Source organism: Penicillium longicatenatum (assembly GCF_028827895.1).
Source record: "Penicillium longicatenatum strain IBT 33135 chromosome Unknown contig_7_segment0_segment0, whole genome shotgun sequence".
Lineage (NCBI taxonomy): Eukaryota > Fungi > Ascomycota > Eurotiomycetes > Eurotiales > Aspergillaceae > Penicillium > Penicillium longicatenatum.
Genome location: NW_026643124.1, coordinates 2,640,572 through 2,653,564, shown reverse-complemented (window position 1 = coordinate 2,653,564; position 12,993 = coordinate 2,640,572). Strand labels below are relative to the sequence as shown.

Genomic DNA, 12,993 nt, shown 5'->3' with positions numbered 1-12,993 from the left:
ATTCGAGTAGATGGAATCTAAGCTATTGCCGGAAGCGGACTGAGAAATACGCGCTGTTCCGAGGGATCAACCTCCTCGGGCGGCTTCCCTTCTCCCCTCTCGTGCCATGTATAGACCTTCCTGACAATTGAATGCCTTTATGCTGGCCCGGATTTCAATCAGCCAGGTTCTTACTTTGCAGGAGATCCGGGCTTCTCAATGTATGTGTTCCTTCTGGTGTTCCCGCCACTAGTCCCTTGAGTCCCATCCACTTTTATCTACATGCAAAGTTTTTATTGGAACGCCACTATTCGTCCAACCGTAACCCATCAACTCCAAGTCTAACTGATCATTTCTCAGCTTACATCTGTGGTTGCAACTCAAGTCAGCATGATTGAACATGGGGGGTCTTGACGTTTGAGATATTCCCCCTCGTTCCACCTGATACCCCACTACCTCGTTCATACAAGGAACCCATATCGGACCGAGTCTTCTTGCTTTTCAGAGAGCCGAGATGGACTTCGATTCAATTAACCCCTTGGTTCCGATCCCTGGCCTCGGCGAATCTCAGACAAGCTACAGCTACGAGTCATTGAACATGGAAATACCCATAATAGGGCCGACAGGCCAAACCGTCGCTATTAACCAGCTTGTTACAAATGAACATTCCACTGAGTCAGAGCAGCTATTAACGTCTGATATGGAAGAAAACGAACGGCCCAAGAAGCGCTTGCGCAGTTCAGGAAACCCTACTTCCCGAAACCCACACATCCCCGCCCTCAAGAGCTCAGATCAGCCTGTGACGTCTTATACCAATCAAAACCCCACTTCGAATGGCCTTAATGGCAATGAAATACCTATGGGATATCCATATATCAGTGGGAGCAGCAATACACCCGTTGACACGACCTCAACTCTTTCATCCTCATTCGACCCTAGAAAATCCACCACTCCTCTCACCACCCCAGAGCAAAATGCATCTACCCCACCTTGCGTTGCCGGAGCGAGTGTGCTGGATAGTGGAAAGGTAGATTTAGCCAAGTGCCGGCCGCGGTCGTCAATTCCTGTTCATTTGACACCGGAAGTCTATGGCCAGCAGTGCGTAGCATCTGCCTATGCCTGTCGACTGGATCCATACTCTCTTCACCCAAAAGAACAAGAAGCGCTTCAGGATCATCTTTGCCACATGCATGTTACTCTGTATCTCAATATTCGAAATGGTATTCTGCGGCTCTGGACCCGGAACGCCATGGTCAGTGTAACCAGAGAAGAAGCCCTGGGTGTTGCGAAAGACTATCGCTGGATGAATCTTGCTTCCTTCGCACATGATTGGCTGGCACGGAATGGCTACATTAACTTCGGCTGCGTCGAGGTACCCTTGCCCATTGTGCCTCCAAGAAGGGGAAGACGGAAGGACGGCCCAGTCATTGTCATTGTGGGAGCCGGTGTTGGCGGGTTAGGCTGTGCACGTCAGCTGGAAGGACTGTTTCGCCATTATCGGGATGCAGAAACAGCCCCTCGTGTAATAGTTTTGGAAGGACGTCGCAGAATTGGTGGAAGAATCTATTCGCACCCCCTTCGCAGTATGGAGTCAGAATCGTTACCTCCGGGGCTCGTTCCCAAGGCAGAGATGGGAGCCCAGATCATCGTGGGCTTTGAAAATGGCAATCCTCTCGATCAGATCGTTCGAAGTCAATTAGCGCTGCATTACCATCTCTTGCACGACTCCTCTACTATCTACGATACCGATGGCTTTCCTGTAAATTTTGTGCAGGATTCAATGAATGATCAGCTTCACGTTAATTTGCTGGAGCGAACTGGGAAGTATCGTCACGAAGTGCTCATCCCTACTACAGCTCAAGGTGATGCCGACATGATTGACGCTGGTCGTGAATCTACCAGTGATGACGGCCTTACTGTTCGAGAGTATGAAGACGCTCGTCGTGCCGGGACTACTCATCTTCTCCTTCCCACCAAGCGAACTCGACGTCATAGAGGTGCAGGGCACAGAACTGTAGAGATCGAACCCATTGATAACGTGGTAGCAGACTCTATGGGAACAGAAGACCCTGCGGCTTCATTCTGCCTGGCTATAGGGTGGAAATTAAACCCTGGATATTCTGCACATGATACAATTGAGCTGGATGAGGTTGCGCGCGCAACTCCTACACAAACTCTAGGTGCCGTGATGGACGAAGGTGTCAAGCAATACCAGGACATGCTTCCTATGACGCCCAAAGATATGCGACTTCAGAATTGGCATATTGCCAACATGGAATATTCCAATGCCACAAATTTTAAAAATCTCAGTCTCTCCTCGTGGGATCAAGATACAGGCAATGAATTTGAAGGAGAGCACTCGCAGGTGATAGGCGGTTATCAACAATTGCCATTCGGCCTGTACTCTTTACCTACAAAGCTTGACGTTCGCACCAAAAAAATCGTCCAGAGTATCTCCTACGACTCAACTGGCTCCGGCAGCCATAAATCGGTCATCAAATGCGAAGACGGCGAGAAATTTATTGCTGATCATGTTGTTTTTACGGGCTCTTTGGGTGTTCTCAAACATAACACAATTCAGTTCAATCCTCCTCTGCCCGACTGGAAGTTGGGTGCTATCGAGAGATTAGGGTTTGGACTTATGAATAAGGTGATCCTCGTATTCCCTGAACCGTTCTGGGACGAGACCCGAGATATGTTTGGTCTCCTGCGCGAGCCAACTGTCTACAACAGTATGGATCCTGATGACTATGTTAAGAATCGCGGGCGATGCTACATCTTCTGGAACTGCATGCAAACCGCCGGGCTGCCCGTCATCACTGGTATCATGGCCGGAGATGCCGCTTATGAAACTGAGATCACATCAGACGCCGATATCATCTCAGAAGTCATTTCTCAGCTGCGAAATGTGTTCAAGCACACCAGAATACCGGATCCAGTCGAGACCATCATAACACGCTGGGCTTCTGACAAATTCACCCGGGGCAGCTACTCCTACGTGGCAACCGAGGCTCATGCCGAGGACTACGATCTGATGGCACGACCCGTCGGTTCACTCCACTTTGCTGGTGAGGCCACTTCCCGCAATCACCCAGCAACCGTCCATGGCGCATACCTTTCCGGTATTCGAGCCGCCGCGGAAGTGATCGAGTCCGTTGTGGGACCGATCGAGATACCCACTCCTCTGGTGCCTGACAAGCCAGTCAACAGCACTGTGCCGACAGCCACACCCAATGGCGCCCAGCACTCTGAGCCTGCCCCAGCTCAGCAGCAATTTCCCACTCCTTCTAATCACGTAGCCAACGAAAAACAACGTCGCGAGACCTACGAACAAGCCATGTGGACTGCCATCTATGCCAAAATCGGGTCGGCTCCCGTGCGCCCACCAAAGGTGGCGTTGAACCCTTTCCTCCTGTACCAGAAGGACTTCTGGTACAAATGCCGCGACCAGTGCGTCGAGGCTCGGCGTGCTGGCTCTACTAAGCCAAATGCTAAGGCCGGTCGCGACGAGATTCGCCACGCACTGGGTCAAATGTGGCGTAATGCCTCGGCGGAGGAAAAGGCGCCGTACCTCGACCAGGTCGAGACGAGCCGTGCTCTGAAAGAAAGCGCTTGGAGTGAGTGGAAGGTTGCTGCAGAGGAGTGGGATCGACGGTCTCTGCAGGTGAAAGCCGAGTGGTGTACCCAGTATCCGTACGAGGAGTGGGTGACGCCGGGATCGGCAGAGTAGGGGGTTCGTTTGTTCCTTTCTCTGCCGAGCTCTACTCCTGGAAGATTTCTCCTCATGTTTTATATATTAAAATCCCGAGGGAGAAGAGCCCATGTATTATTAATCGCGATTTCTGAGACACAACCAAAAGATATCCAAGAAATTTTTCCTCTTTTTTCCTGGTTCTCAAGTCCCTGCAAATTGTACCAGTCATCAGCTTTGTTGCCGTGCTGGATGTTGTGCTTGCTTGATCCCTGTCCTTTCTCTTTGAGATGTCGATGGCAGCAGTGGGAATAAATGGAAGACGGTGAGGAAAATGGGTGAGTACCGATGTCTGGCATCTAACGTACTTCTTAAGCAACCCATACGCATCCCACCGCTTCTTCACTATAAATCCTCGCTAACGTTCTGCTCTTAGGGCTTTATCCTCTGTCGAAACATCTTTGCTTTTAACTCTTCCTGACACCCGATTGGCTATTCAGTCGACAATCATTTAGGTCCTTGCTCTCTGGCATTTTTTGATCAATGATTATGCCTTCTTGCCATACTCGTATACCCGGTCATCTTTCTCATATCTCTCACTCATGCTTTCGCTCACTTTCAGAACTACACGAAAAGAGACATGGAGACTGCGAAGTATGACCCTGATTCATTCTTTTCATTACATACATCTCGACTCCCTTAATATTGATCTTGTCCCCCGTTCGTTTAAGCATTGCTTTCAGTCTTCAATATGACTTAACAAAAGCCGCGATCATTTCCTTCAGTCCTCTGGAGAATGTTAGCCGTCTATCTCCTCAAAATGTAGGTTATGTTGGCTGCAGACTCAGTCTACGGAGCCAGATACTCTGCAAGAACTATAATTTCTCGAGGAGCCGAAGAAGCAGGTTGATGTCTTACCGATATTGCAAAAAAAAACCCCCTGGACTGTAAATCAACAGGTCCACGAATACCCCCAATCCAGGTTTTATCTCAACGGAGACATACTGTGACCATTTCCGGCCTCTGTATCTTTTTGAATGATTTGATGTCTACTTTTCGTTCATTTCGACTTTTTAGGGGATGCCATGAAGAGTGCGAAGACCTGCTCCACATATCCTGCAAATCTTTGAGACAACCCTTATGGGGGAGAATATCGAGTTCGAGGTACATGTTGACGGTGTTACCAGTCGATCCCAACGACGTTGAACCCCAGGCTCCTCGTGAACCATAGACTACATTAAAGGCAGATCATACCAGAAACAAGTGTACTTTGAAGAAAATTGTCTATTCTATTCTATCGGCCACCGATCACGCCAAGTAAGAGCTAAATCAACCGATATACGGGTTGTATTTAGACATGCAGACCAGCAATCAAACCAAAGCAACAGACATAAAAAAAAGGAAATCCGTGAACCATGAGACAAAGAAATATGCACGGGGAATTCGAGAAAATTCAAATCACAAAACAGACACAGACAAAGAGGCTTGGTCTAGTCTAGATGTGCACAAGCGGTCTAAACAATATGCTCCAAAGGAGTCGGGATCATGAGGTATTTGGGAGTAAGGATGTTAAAAAGGAAGTTGGAGAATTTAGATCTTCTCCTTGGGCTGGGGAACATCGCCGAGTTCGGAGAGGTACTTCTCGGTATCGAGAGCGGCAACACAGCCAGAGCCGGCACTGGTAATGGCCTGGCGGTAGCGCTTGTCCTGAACATCACCACAGGCGAAGACACCCTCGAGGCTGGTGTAGCTGGTACCGGGCTTGGTGATAATGTACTGTTCCTCATCCAAGTCGATCTGGCCCTTGACGAGGCCGCTGGCGGGGTCGTGACCAACAGCATAGAACAGACCGTTGGCGTCAACGATCTCCTCGGCGCCGGTAACAGTGTCCTTGACACGGAGGTGGGACATCAGGCCGTTAGGCTTAGACTCACCAATGACCTCAGTGGCAACGGTGTTGAAGCGAACGGTACACTTGGGGTGAGCCAGCAGACGCTCAGCCATGATGTTACTGGCACGCAGTTTGTCACGACGGACAAGGACGGTAACGTGAGAACCGTACTTGGCCAAGAACATAGCCTCCTCGGCGGCGGAGTCACCACCACCGATAACGTAGAGGGGCTTGTTACGGAAGATAGGAACAGCACCATCGCACACAGCGCAGGCACTGATACCGTTCTGCCAGTACTTCTCCTCACCGGGCAGGTTCAGACGACGGGCGTTAGCACCAGTGGCAATGATAACGGCGTCGGCAGTACGGGCAGGGGCGTCGTTGGGGCCATCAGACCACTCGGTCCACATCTTAAAGGGCTTCTCGGAGAGATCCAGACGAGAGATAGTCTCAGTGATGATCTCAGTGCCGAAGCGCGCAGACTGGGCGCGCATCTTGTCCATCAGCTCGGCACCACCCACACCATCGGGGAAACCGGGGAAGTTCTCGACATCAGTGGTGGTGGTCAATTGGCCACCGGCGGCGGTACCGTTGGCGAGCATACCCTCGTACAAGACGGGCTTGAGCTCAGCACGGGAAAGGTAGACGGCGGCAGTGTGTGCGCCAGGGCCGGAGCCGATGACTGTTAGAAAAGGGTGGTTAGTTGACTGTGCGGTGAAAGAATCTTGTGGAGGGCCAATCGTGCTGGGCCACACTTACTAACGACTTTAGAGTGCACCATTCTGGCGGTAGTTGTGGAATTGACGCGCGCGGGCGTCGAGAAAGACTGGGAGAGGGCCGACGGAGGGGGAGGGGACTGGTTGTGGAGCGTTGTAGCGGCGGCGGCCGTGAATCCGAAGGATCGGAGAGCGGAAGGAAAACGACGGAGTGTGGAGGAAAACAGCTTGAAGGTGTTTGTCGGGAAGAGGAAGAGATTATATTTTCGGGTAGAAAAAGGGAGTGGGCCGATGATGAGATCAGAGAGCGTTTCTGTGTCTTTCCGCCGATACAAATTAATCATTTGCCCGCATCGAGGCCCCTCGCTTTCTAAGCATGCGCACGTGAGCCGGTCGAGACCCGCTTACGTATTCCTCCAGAGCACGAAGTCTGCGTAATGAGTGCAGCAATTATTGATCGATAAGGGCCGAAATGACTAAATCTGCTTTATTGTATACTACACTTCATATGAACGCCTTCGTATATGAACTGCTTCATGAATACGGAATCTACGTAAGTACAGCATGCCTGGGCTCTTGCGGATATTTCGGGAGGGAATCTATAGATACGCCACTACGGCTATAGATTCGAATCTCCACACTCGAAGGAGTACCAAGGTTAGTTCAACATGATTTGCGTATTCTGATTACCGATACTACTACATGCAGGCGAAAGTCGATTGTCCCAGGCCTATAAGCGATATCAATCTTATCAAGCGGCGATCCAGCCCTAGACCGCCCGGAATGGCGTGATAATGGATCTGCCGAGCCCGAGACCATATGCATAGGTAAGCCGGTGCACACTTCAAAATCATAACTTAACGTCAATTCTTCGACCTTGTGGAAATATCTTCGAAATTCTCAAATGCTTCGTATTGGTAGATTAGATTATCAGCGAAAGGATATAATTGAGGTCAAAATCAAAAAATCATCGCGAATCATTCACATCATGAGGGAGAAAGAGAAATATCCTCCGAAGACGCCAACGTAAATCATCATAATGTACATCTCAATCAAATTATTTCATTCCGAACCACTTCTTCCTCCTCGGTGCAGGTTCATCGTCATATTCTTCTTCTGGTGATGAATCTGCGAGAGCCTCTGCCGGCAATCGCTGAGGCACTTCACTCTCGGAGTCATCGCTGCCAGGGTACCCCTCGTAGTAATGCTGCTGCGTGGTTGCTGCATTCGCACGAGTGTTGTTCATAGTATCATCATCCTCGTAGTCATCGGGATCTTCTTCGTCGTCGTTGTCCTCCTCCTCCTCTTCCTCGTCATCATCGGCTGCAGCCGTGTTCTTCTTGCGACGCGGCATGTTCAGCCATTTTCGCCAGCCCTTGGTGATTGGTTTGGGCAATGGCTCATTTCCATCACCATCGTAACGTAAGGCCGGCACGAGAAGTTTGTATGGCACCGTGATGCCTGCTGGATCATGCGGGCTGACCTCCATATTCAAGGTGATTGCTAGACCTCCCTCAAGGTCTACATAGGCACCCACACCGTCATCGCCTTGCTTGGATTTTTTGGCGCTCTTTTCGCTCAGATTGGTTGGTCGTCTGTGGAAGCGACCAGGCTGGAGCTCTTGCGTTGCCCCTGGGAAGTAACTGTCCCCGCTTTCTGTAGGGCGAGAGATGGCAGTGGAATCGATACTAGCTCGTCGAGCAGGCATGCCAGCTTCGCGACCAAAGCTCATTGCTCTCGTGGGGGGTGGTCCGCGTCCAGATAGTCGCCTGAACAGACCACCAGCTTTACCAGACCCGCTTTCGGTGGCCCTGTCACCGCGTCCTAAGGACAGGGTTCTTTGAAGTTTATTGGGGCGGGGCTCTGGGGTAGGCGTCATGGAGCCGGAGTCAGGCGTTCCAAGTGGTGTTGAACCGGGATTATATTCCCTAATAGAACACCAGTTTCGTCGGGGTAGCATCCGCTTGTTGTTTCGAGACTTGCCATCGACATCCTGTGTGAAGATGGGGATGATATCTTCGTCTGTATTTGAGTCGATGTGGTGCACGGTATTGCGCTTGTTGAGCATATCTGAGATTAACTCTGTCTCCGGGATGTCGGCAATGGCGGACGAGATGACATTGGGCATGTATCGATAGTCCTTGTCCTTCGCAATGTTCAATTTGGGATTCGAATAGAATTGCCCAATGGCAGCTAGGTGAACATCACCACTGTAACCCCAGGGTTAGTACAATGCAAACAATTTTAAATAGAGGTAGGGCAAGGAAAGTTTACCTCAGGATTGTAACCCGGATGGACTTCTCGGCGGCAAAATCTTGCAGATCTTCCACCAACCATGTTCGCTCAGACTTCAATTGCTTGCCAGCCCAGTGGTCATCAAACACCTCCACATTGCCACCTGAACGGCTGACAATTCCCCCAAGCTTGCCGGACTTCCCTAGTGACTTTCGACTATTCATAAAGTTCTTGAGCATGGCCTAGCGATTTGTTAGTGAAAGGACATCCATGACAAAGACAGGGTACATACCACGCGGGGATAGGCGACAGGTACACTGCAGAGCACAATCATATGTTTAGTTTCTCCTCGAGCTATTTCTTGGTGGCATCGATCCCAAATCAGTTCATTGGTTTCTTCACTGAGGACCCCGGTGCTTGTTCTTTCAGTTCGGCAATCCAGGCCCAAGAGAACCACATCACCACCTAGAGACATGAAAAGACTTCGACTTTTTTGCTCAATATAGGGACCGGGGTGAGCACCGAGAATCCAACTAGGCTCTTCTTCCTCTGTCTCATCTGGAACACTGTGATGCTGGAATAACAAGTAGTACTTAAAAGCAATTCTTCCCAGGCCTGAGACCACCATACTCTGCATAAATTCCTGATTATAAGAGCCGTAGCCTTCAAAAATCTCATGATCATTCCATATATTGACCATGGGGATTTGCGAGTTGGCAAGGGAGAAAAGACCCTGCGAGAACCATGAAGCATAGCGATGCAAGTAAAACTGCTCTACCTCAGCACGGAATTCTGGGGTGAAAGGCATGCCATATCTCTCGGCAGGGCTCTTGATCTTGGTCCATTCTTGGAAAAAATGAGAATCCGTGATGACAGAGTCATTGAAGATTTGGTCACCACCACCGATCATCACATGGAATGGCTGGGTCTGGTGCTCGTTCAGAATATCGCGCCACAGAGGATCGGGCCCACAGAAGGGGTTGGAGTCAACAGATGGACTAAATCCATTCCCGCTGTGGTACATGATGTTCATAGGCTGCCCAGCGGCTGGCACCCAGAAACCTAGGGCAGGGCCCTGGTTTATGCGATAAGCAATTCGCTGTTGTGTTGTACCGAGCTCGACCTCAAGACTGAATCGCCAGAATGTCACGTCTCTGGCAGCATCGGCGTAAAGGCGAACACCAGCAATTTCTCGGTATAGGTTAGCAGTTTCACCGTCTTTGGGATGAATACGATTGGCGGGGATTGGTTGACCAGATCCCTCGGACTGGTAATCAACGTTACTCGGACTCATTTCATACATGCCATCGTCATTCTCCACTGCAGACAGATCAACTTCTTCCTCAAGATGATCAACTGGCTTAACGTAAAGGGGCCGACCATCTCGGCCAACTTTCATAAGTCCAGCAGTAGGATCGATATATTCAGGCGCGAGCTGTACACCATCCTCGCGGCTGATCTCTGCTGGTGGAGGAGGCAGGAGATTCATTGGTTGAGAAAACAAGCGCACTGTAGGCGGATTCGCATAGGAAGAGCGAGAGTCTCTTGTCACAATCAAAATAGAGCCTCGCCAGATGTCCTTGCCAATGGTACCTTGGGGTCCGGTAACGGTGACTTTCTTTATTCCCGTATACCGCAACAATGGACCACATTGAAGGAAAAGTTTTGGTTCAAAGCTCTTGTGCTGAGTAACTCCTGTTTTGGGTTAGCTAACTTATGTGATTGTCTCAATGATATCTTGTCTCACCTGTGAGCTTCTGAGCTGGTGTCTGGTAATCCTTAGGAAGAGCTCTGCTCTTTCTGCGATCTTTGGTGCCGCCACCTTCCCACCATGCCTTACTTCGATCCATGTCGAGGTTCTGGAAGTCAAAGTCTGTCGCTCCCAGACGTGCAACAGGCGCATTCTTCCATTCATAGACTGGGGGAGGAGTGGGTGGTGGCACATTAAATGATACTGTTTGCTTTTTTGGCTTGGGCAGCGACTGGACACTTCCCTGAACTGTTCGTGCAGCTGGAGGGGTCTCCACGGTATCTTCGCTCAAGATAATAGGAGCAGTATCAACGGCGGCTGGGGCAACGAAATTCCGCTGTTTGACCGTTCCTTGCGTAGAGACTGAACGTGTATGCCTCATGTTCTCACCAGATGGCCCAGGTTTTGCGGCTGGGCCACTCACTGTTACAGATCTTCGGGGAACTTGACCCATTCTTGCGGTTTGCGGAATGGCGACTTCTGCGCGCGCATACTGGACTTCTTCGGGTCTATTCATCATGGGGTATTGAGGATTTGTCGAAGCGTTCCTGTTGTGACGCACTGGGGCTCCTCTCGGCTGCCGTTGATTCGGCGGTAGGTCTCGTGTGGTATCTTCAAGGATAACACCCTTGCGCTCGCGGTCTCGGGCTGCACTAGAGGATGGCCTGTTTTCTGAATGTGAACTCTGCTTTGAGGTAGGTCTCGGAGCGGCCGCGGCAGCAGCTGCTGCAGTCGCCAACATCTTTGATGCTGCCTCAGCTTGTTCTCGCTCCACCTTTTGACGGGCCAGACGCTCTCGAAGTCGTGCTTCCGCTTCCTGAACCCGTGCGCGTTTCTCTTCTTTACTGATTCCATTCAGAGTCACTTCGAGCTTTTGGAGAGGCGAACGATCCGGAGCCCAGTCTCGGCGTTGAGAAGATGATGTTGAGCGCACAGTATTTGAGCGACTCGGAAGCGATTGCATACTCGGATCGGTGGAAGCTTCCGGTTGTGTCGATTCTTCGATTCCTTGGACGGTCATCTCAGCTTCTGGGGGGTTGGAAGTGGATGGAACGCCTCGAGGCGTAATTGATTCGTCCGATAATCCGAGTGAGTCAGGTGCGTACTTCCGAGTAGTATAGTTCAAATTGGTATCACGAGCTCTGGCTGAAAAAGATTCTTCCCGTGGGCCTTGCTTTGAACTTGCTTTTGATTTGGACCTTGAGGGCTTGGACGGGCCTGACTCCGCAACAGGCTCATAATTCTTATCTTCAGCGTAGCTCCCAGTGTCCGGGCCTCTTGCGCTGTATGTATGGCTATCTGGGGCATTCATTGCGCCATTGGCCTTGCGTGGATGGGAGCCACCGTTGGCCAACTCGGGCGAATTGCGCATTACCGCTGCCTCCATCTTATGTTGTTGAAAACACCTGGGTCGAGCAGAGGCTCTAATAAACTGGTAGGAACGAAGCGAATTCTCTGATGCGCGAATAGTCCCAACTAAAACAGCTTTCGTCAATCCTGATCACACAACGGCATTGTTCGAGACTCCGTTGGAGCGTTGGAAACGAGGTGGAAAAACAGAATGAGCTCAACGTACGTATGGTTTGTTGTTATCTCAGCGAAAATGTGGTTCCAATCCAGCTGTGCCCAATGTCTGACGCAAGCTCACCGCATCCTTGCCCGAAGATAAATTCAGGTTGCGCTAGGCTGGGTTGCGCAGGTGCTTGGGCGGGGAATTTGACTACGACCAATATGTCGCACGGAAATCTCCCGATAAGAGGCAATGTTTTAAAGTCGAAGAATGGGGGGAAAGATCAGATTTTTGAAGAAGGAATGGAAAGGGAAGGGAAAAAAGGTTGAAATACCGGCGAAGGGGAATATTCAAGGAGTTGCGCAGCTCTATACATTTGCATTATCCTGGTGGCTGGCAAACCCAGCCTTCGCGCGGGGCCCAAAGGCACCACTGGTCGCGATTGGCTCTCGTGGATCGCGAGAGGAATACGCGGCCCCGAGGTTTTCTGATGGTGATCAATTATTCAATTAAAAATATCTCCACCTGTTTTTGATGTGGTTTTTATACATTTCGCTGGTATATTCATACTTCAAGCGCCGACTATGTACCAAGCGTGCTGGAGCCATGGTCAAACCATTGCCTACCACAGTGGGTAACATCGGAAACCTTGGAACAGTGAATATTGCCCGGGCGGCATTCTGATACCAGAGTCTTAAATTGGGTATAAAATAAGCCAAGGTTAGGGACTGAATTAATTTTTCGTAAATTAAATCGCCTTCTGGCTACTGCGAGCCGTTGGTGCCTGAGGCCCAGTACTGGATATACATTCACTCTGGATCAAACCTTGTACTAGACCCCCTTCCACCAATCCAGTTGATATGTATTCCTGTGTTGAAGGAAATGTTTCAATGGGGCTTAATGTACGTTTGGCTGACTGGAGGTTTCCAGACTTCTAAGCACTTGATTAAGCGTGATGTGAGCACGATCTACATAGCCATAAATATATTTTCATGGAAGCACAACGGCTTCGGGATTTCATTAATCAAGGCTTGCAACTTCGGCTGAGTCACGACGCTCAGTCTTCCGTGTCTATTGGGTACTTTTGCGAGCATAATCTATCCTTACTTCCAAAATCACTGCGGTTACCCTTATGGATAAAACATGATATCCAATGATGGCGCATCGAGTCGTTTGAGATACTCTCGGGATCCATAATACCAAAAAAAGTGGATACAAAAA

The 12,993-nt window shown here is 50.1% G+C and overlaps 3 protein-coding genes across 3 annotated transcripts; 1 reads left to right on the top strand and 2 right to left on the bottom strand.

Annotated features, from left to right (window-relative positions):
* Positions 1 to 493: 493 nt before the first annotated feature.
* On the top strand, positions 494 to 3,709 carry aof2 (putative lysine-specific histone demethylase Aof2; the record flags this gene model as incomplete). The annotated part of the gene is made up of 1 exon (XM_057121641.1): positions 494 to 3,709. One exon carries the CDS (start codon positions 494 to 496, stop codon positions 3,707 to 3,709), a length of 3,216 nt encoding a protein of 1,071 aa, XP_056967395.1.
* A 1,551-nt stretch (positions 3,710 to 5,260) lies between these two features.
* On the bottom strand, positions 5,261 to 6,444 carry trr1 (thioredoxin-disulfide reductase TRR1; the record flags this gene model as incomplete). The annotated part of the gene is made up of 2 exons (XM_057121640.1): positions 6,321 to 6,444; positions 5,261 to 6,243 (listed from the first exon to the last, which is right to left on the bottom strand). Exons 1-2 carry the CDS (start codon positions 6,340 to 6,342, stop codon positions 5,261 to 5,263), a joined length of 1,005 nt encoding a protein of 334 aa, XP_056967394.1. The 5' UTR covers positions 6,343 to 6,444.
* An 890-nt stretch (positions 6,445 to 7,334) lies between these two features.
* On the bottom strand, positions 7,335 to 11,649 carry N7484_011252 (uncharacterized protein; the record flags this gene model as incomplete). Its single annotated transcript, XM_057121639.1, has 4 exons — positions 7,335 to 8,487; positions 8,552 to 8,754; positions 8,805 to 10,207; positions 10,260 to 11,649. The coding sequence occupies 4 exons, from the start codon at positions 11,647 to 11,649 to the stop codon at positions 7,335 to 7,337; spliced, it is 4,149 nt and encodes a 1,382-aa protein (XP_056967393.1).
* Between the last annotated feature and the right edge of the window lie 1,344 nt (positions 11,650 to 12,993).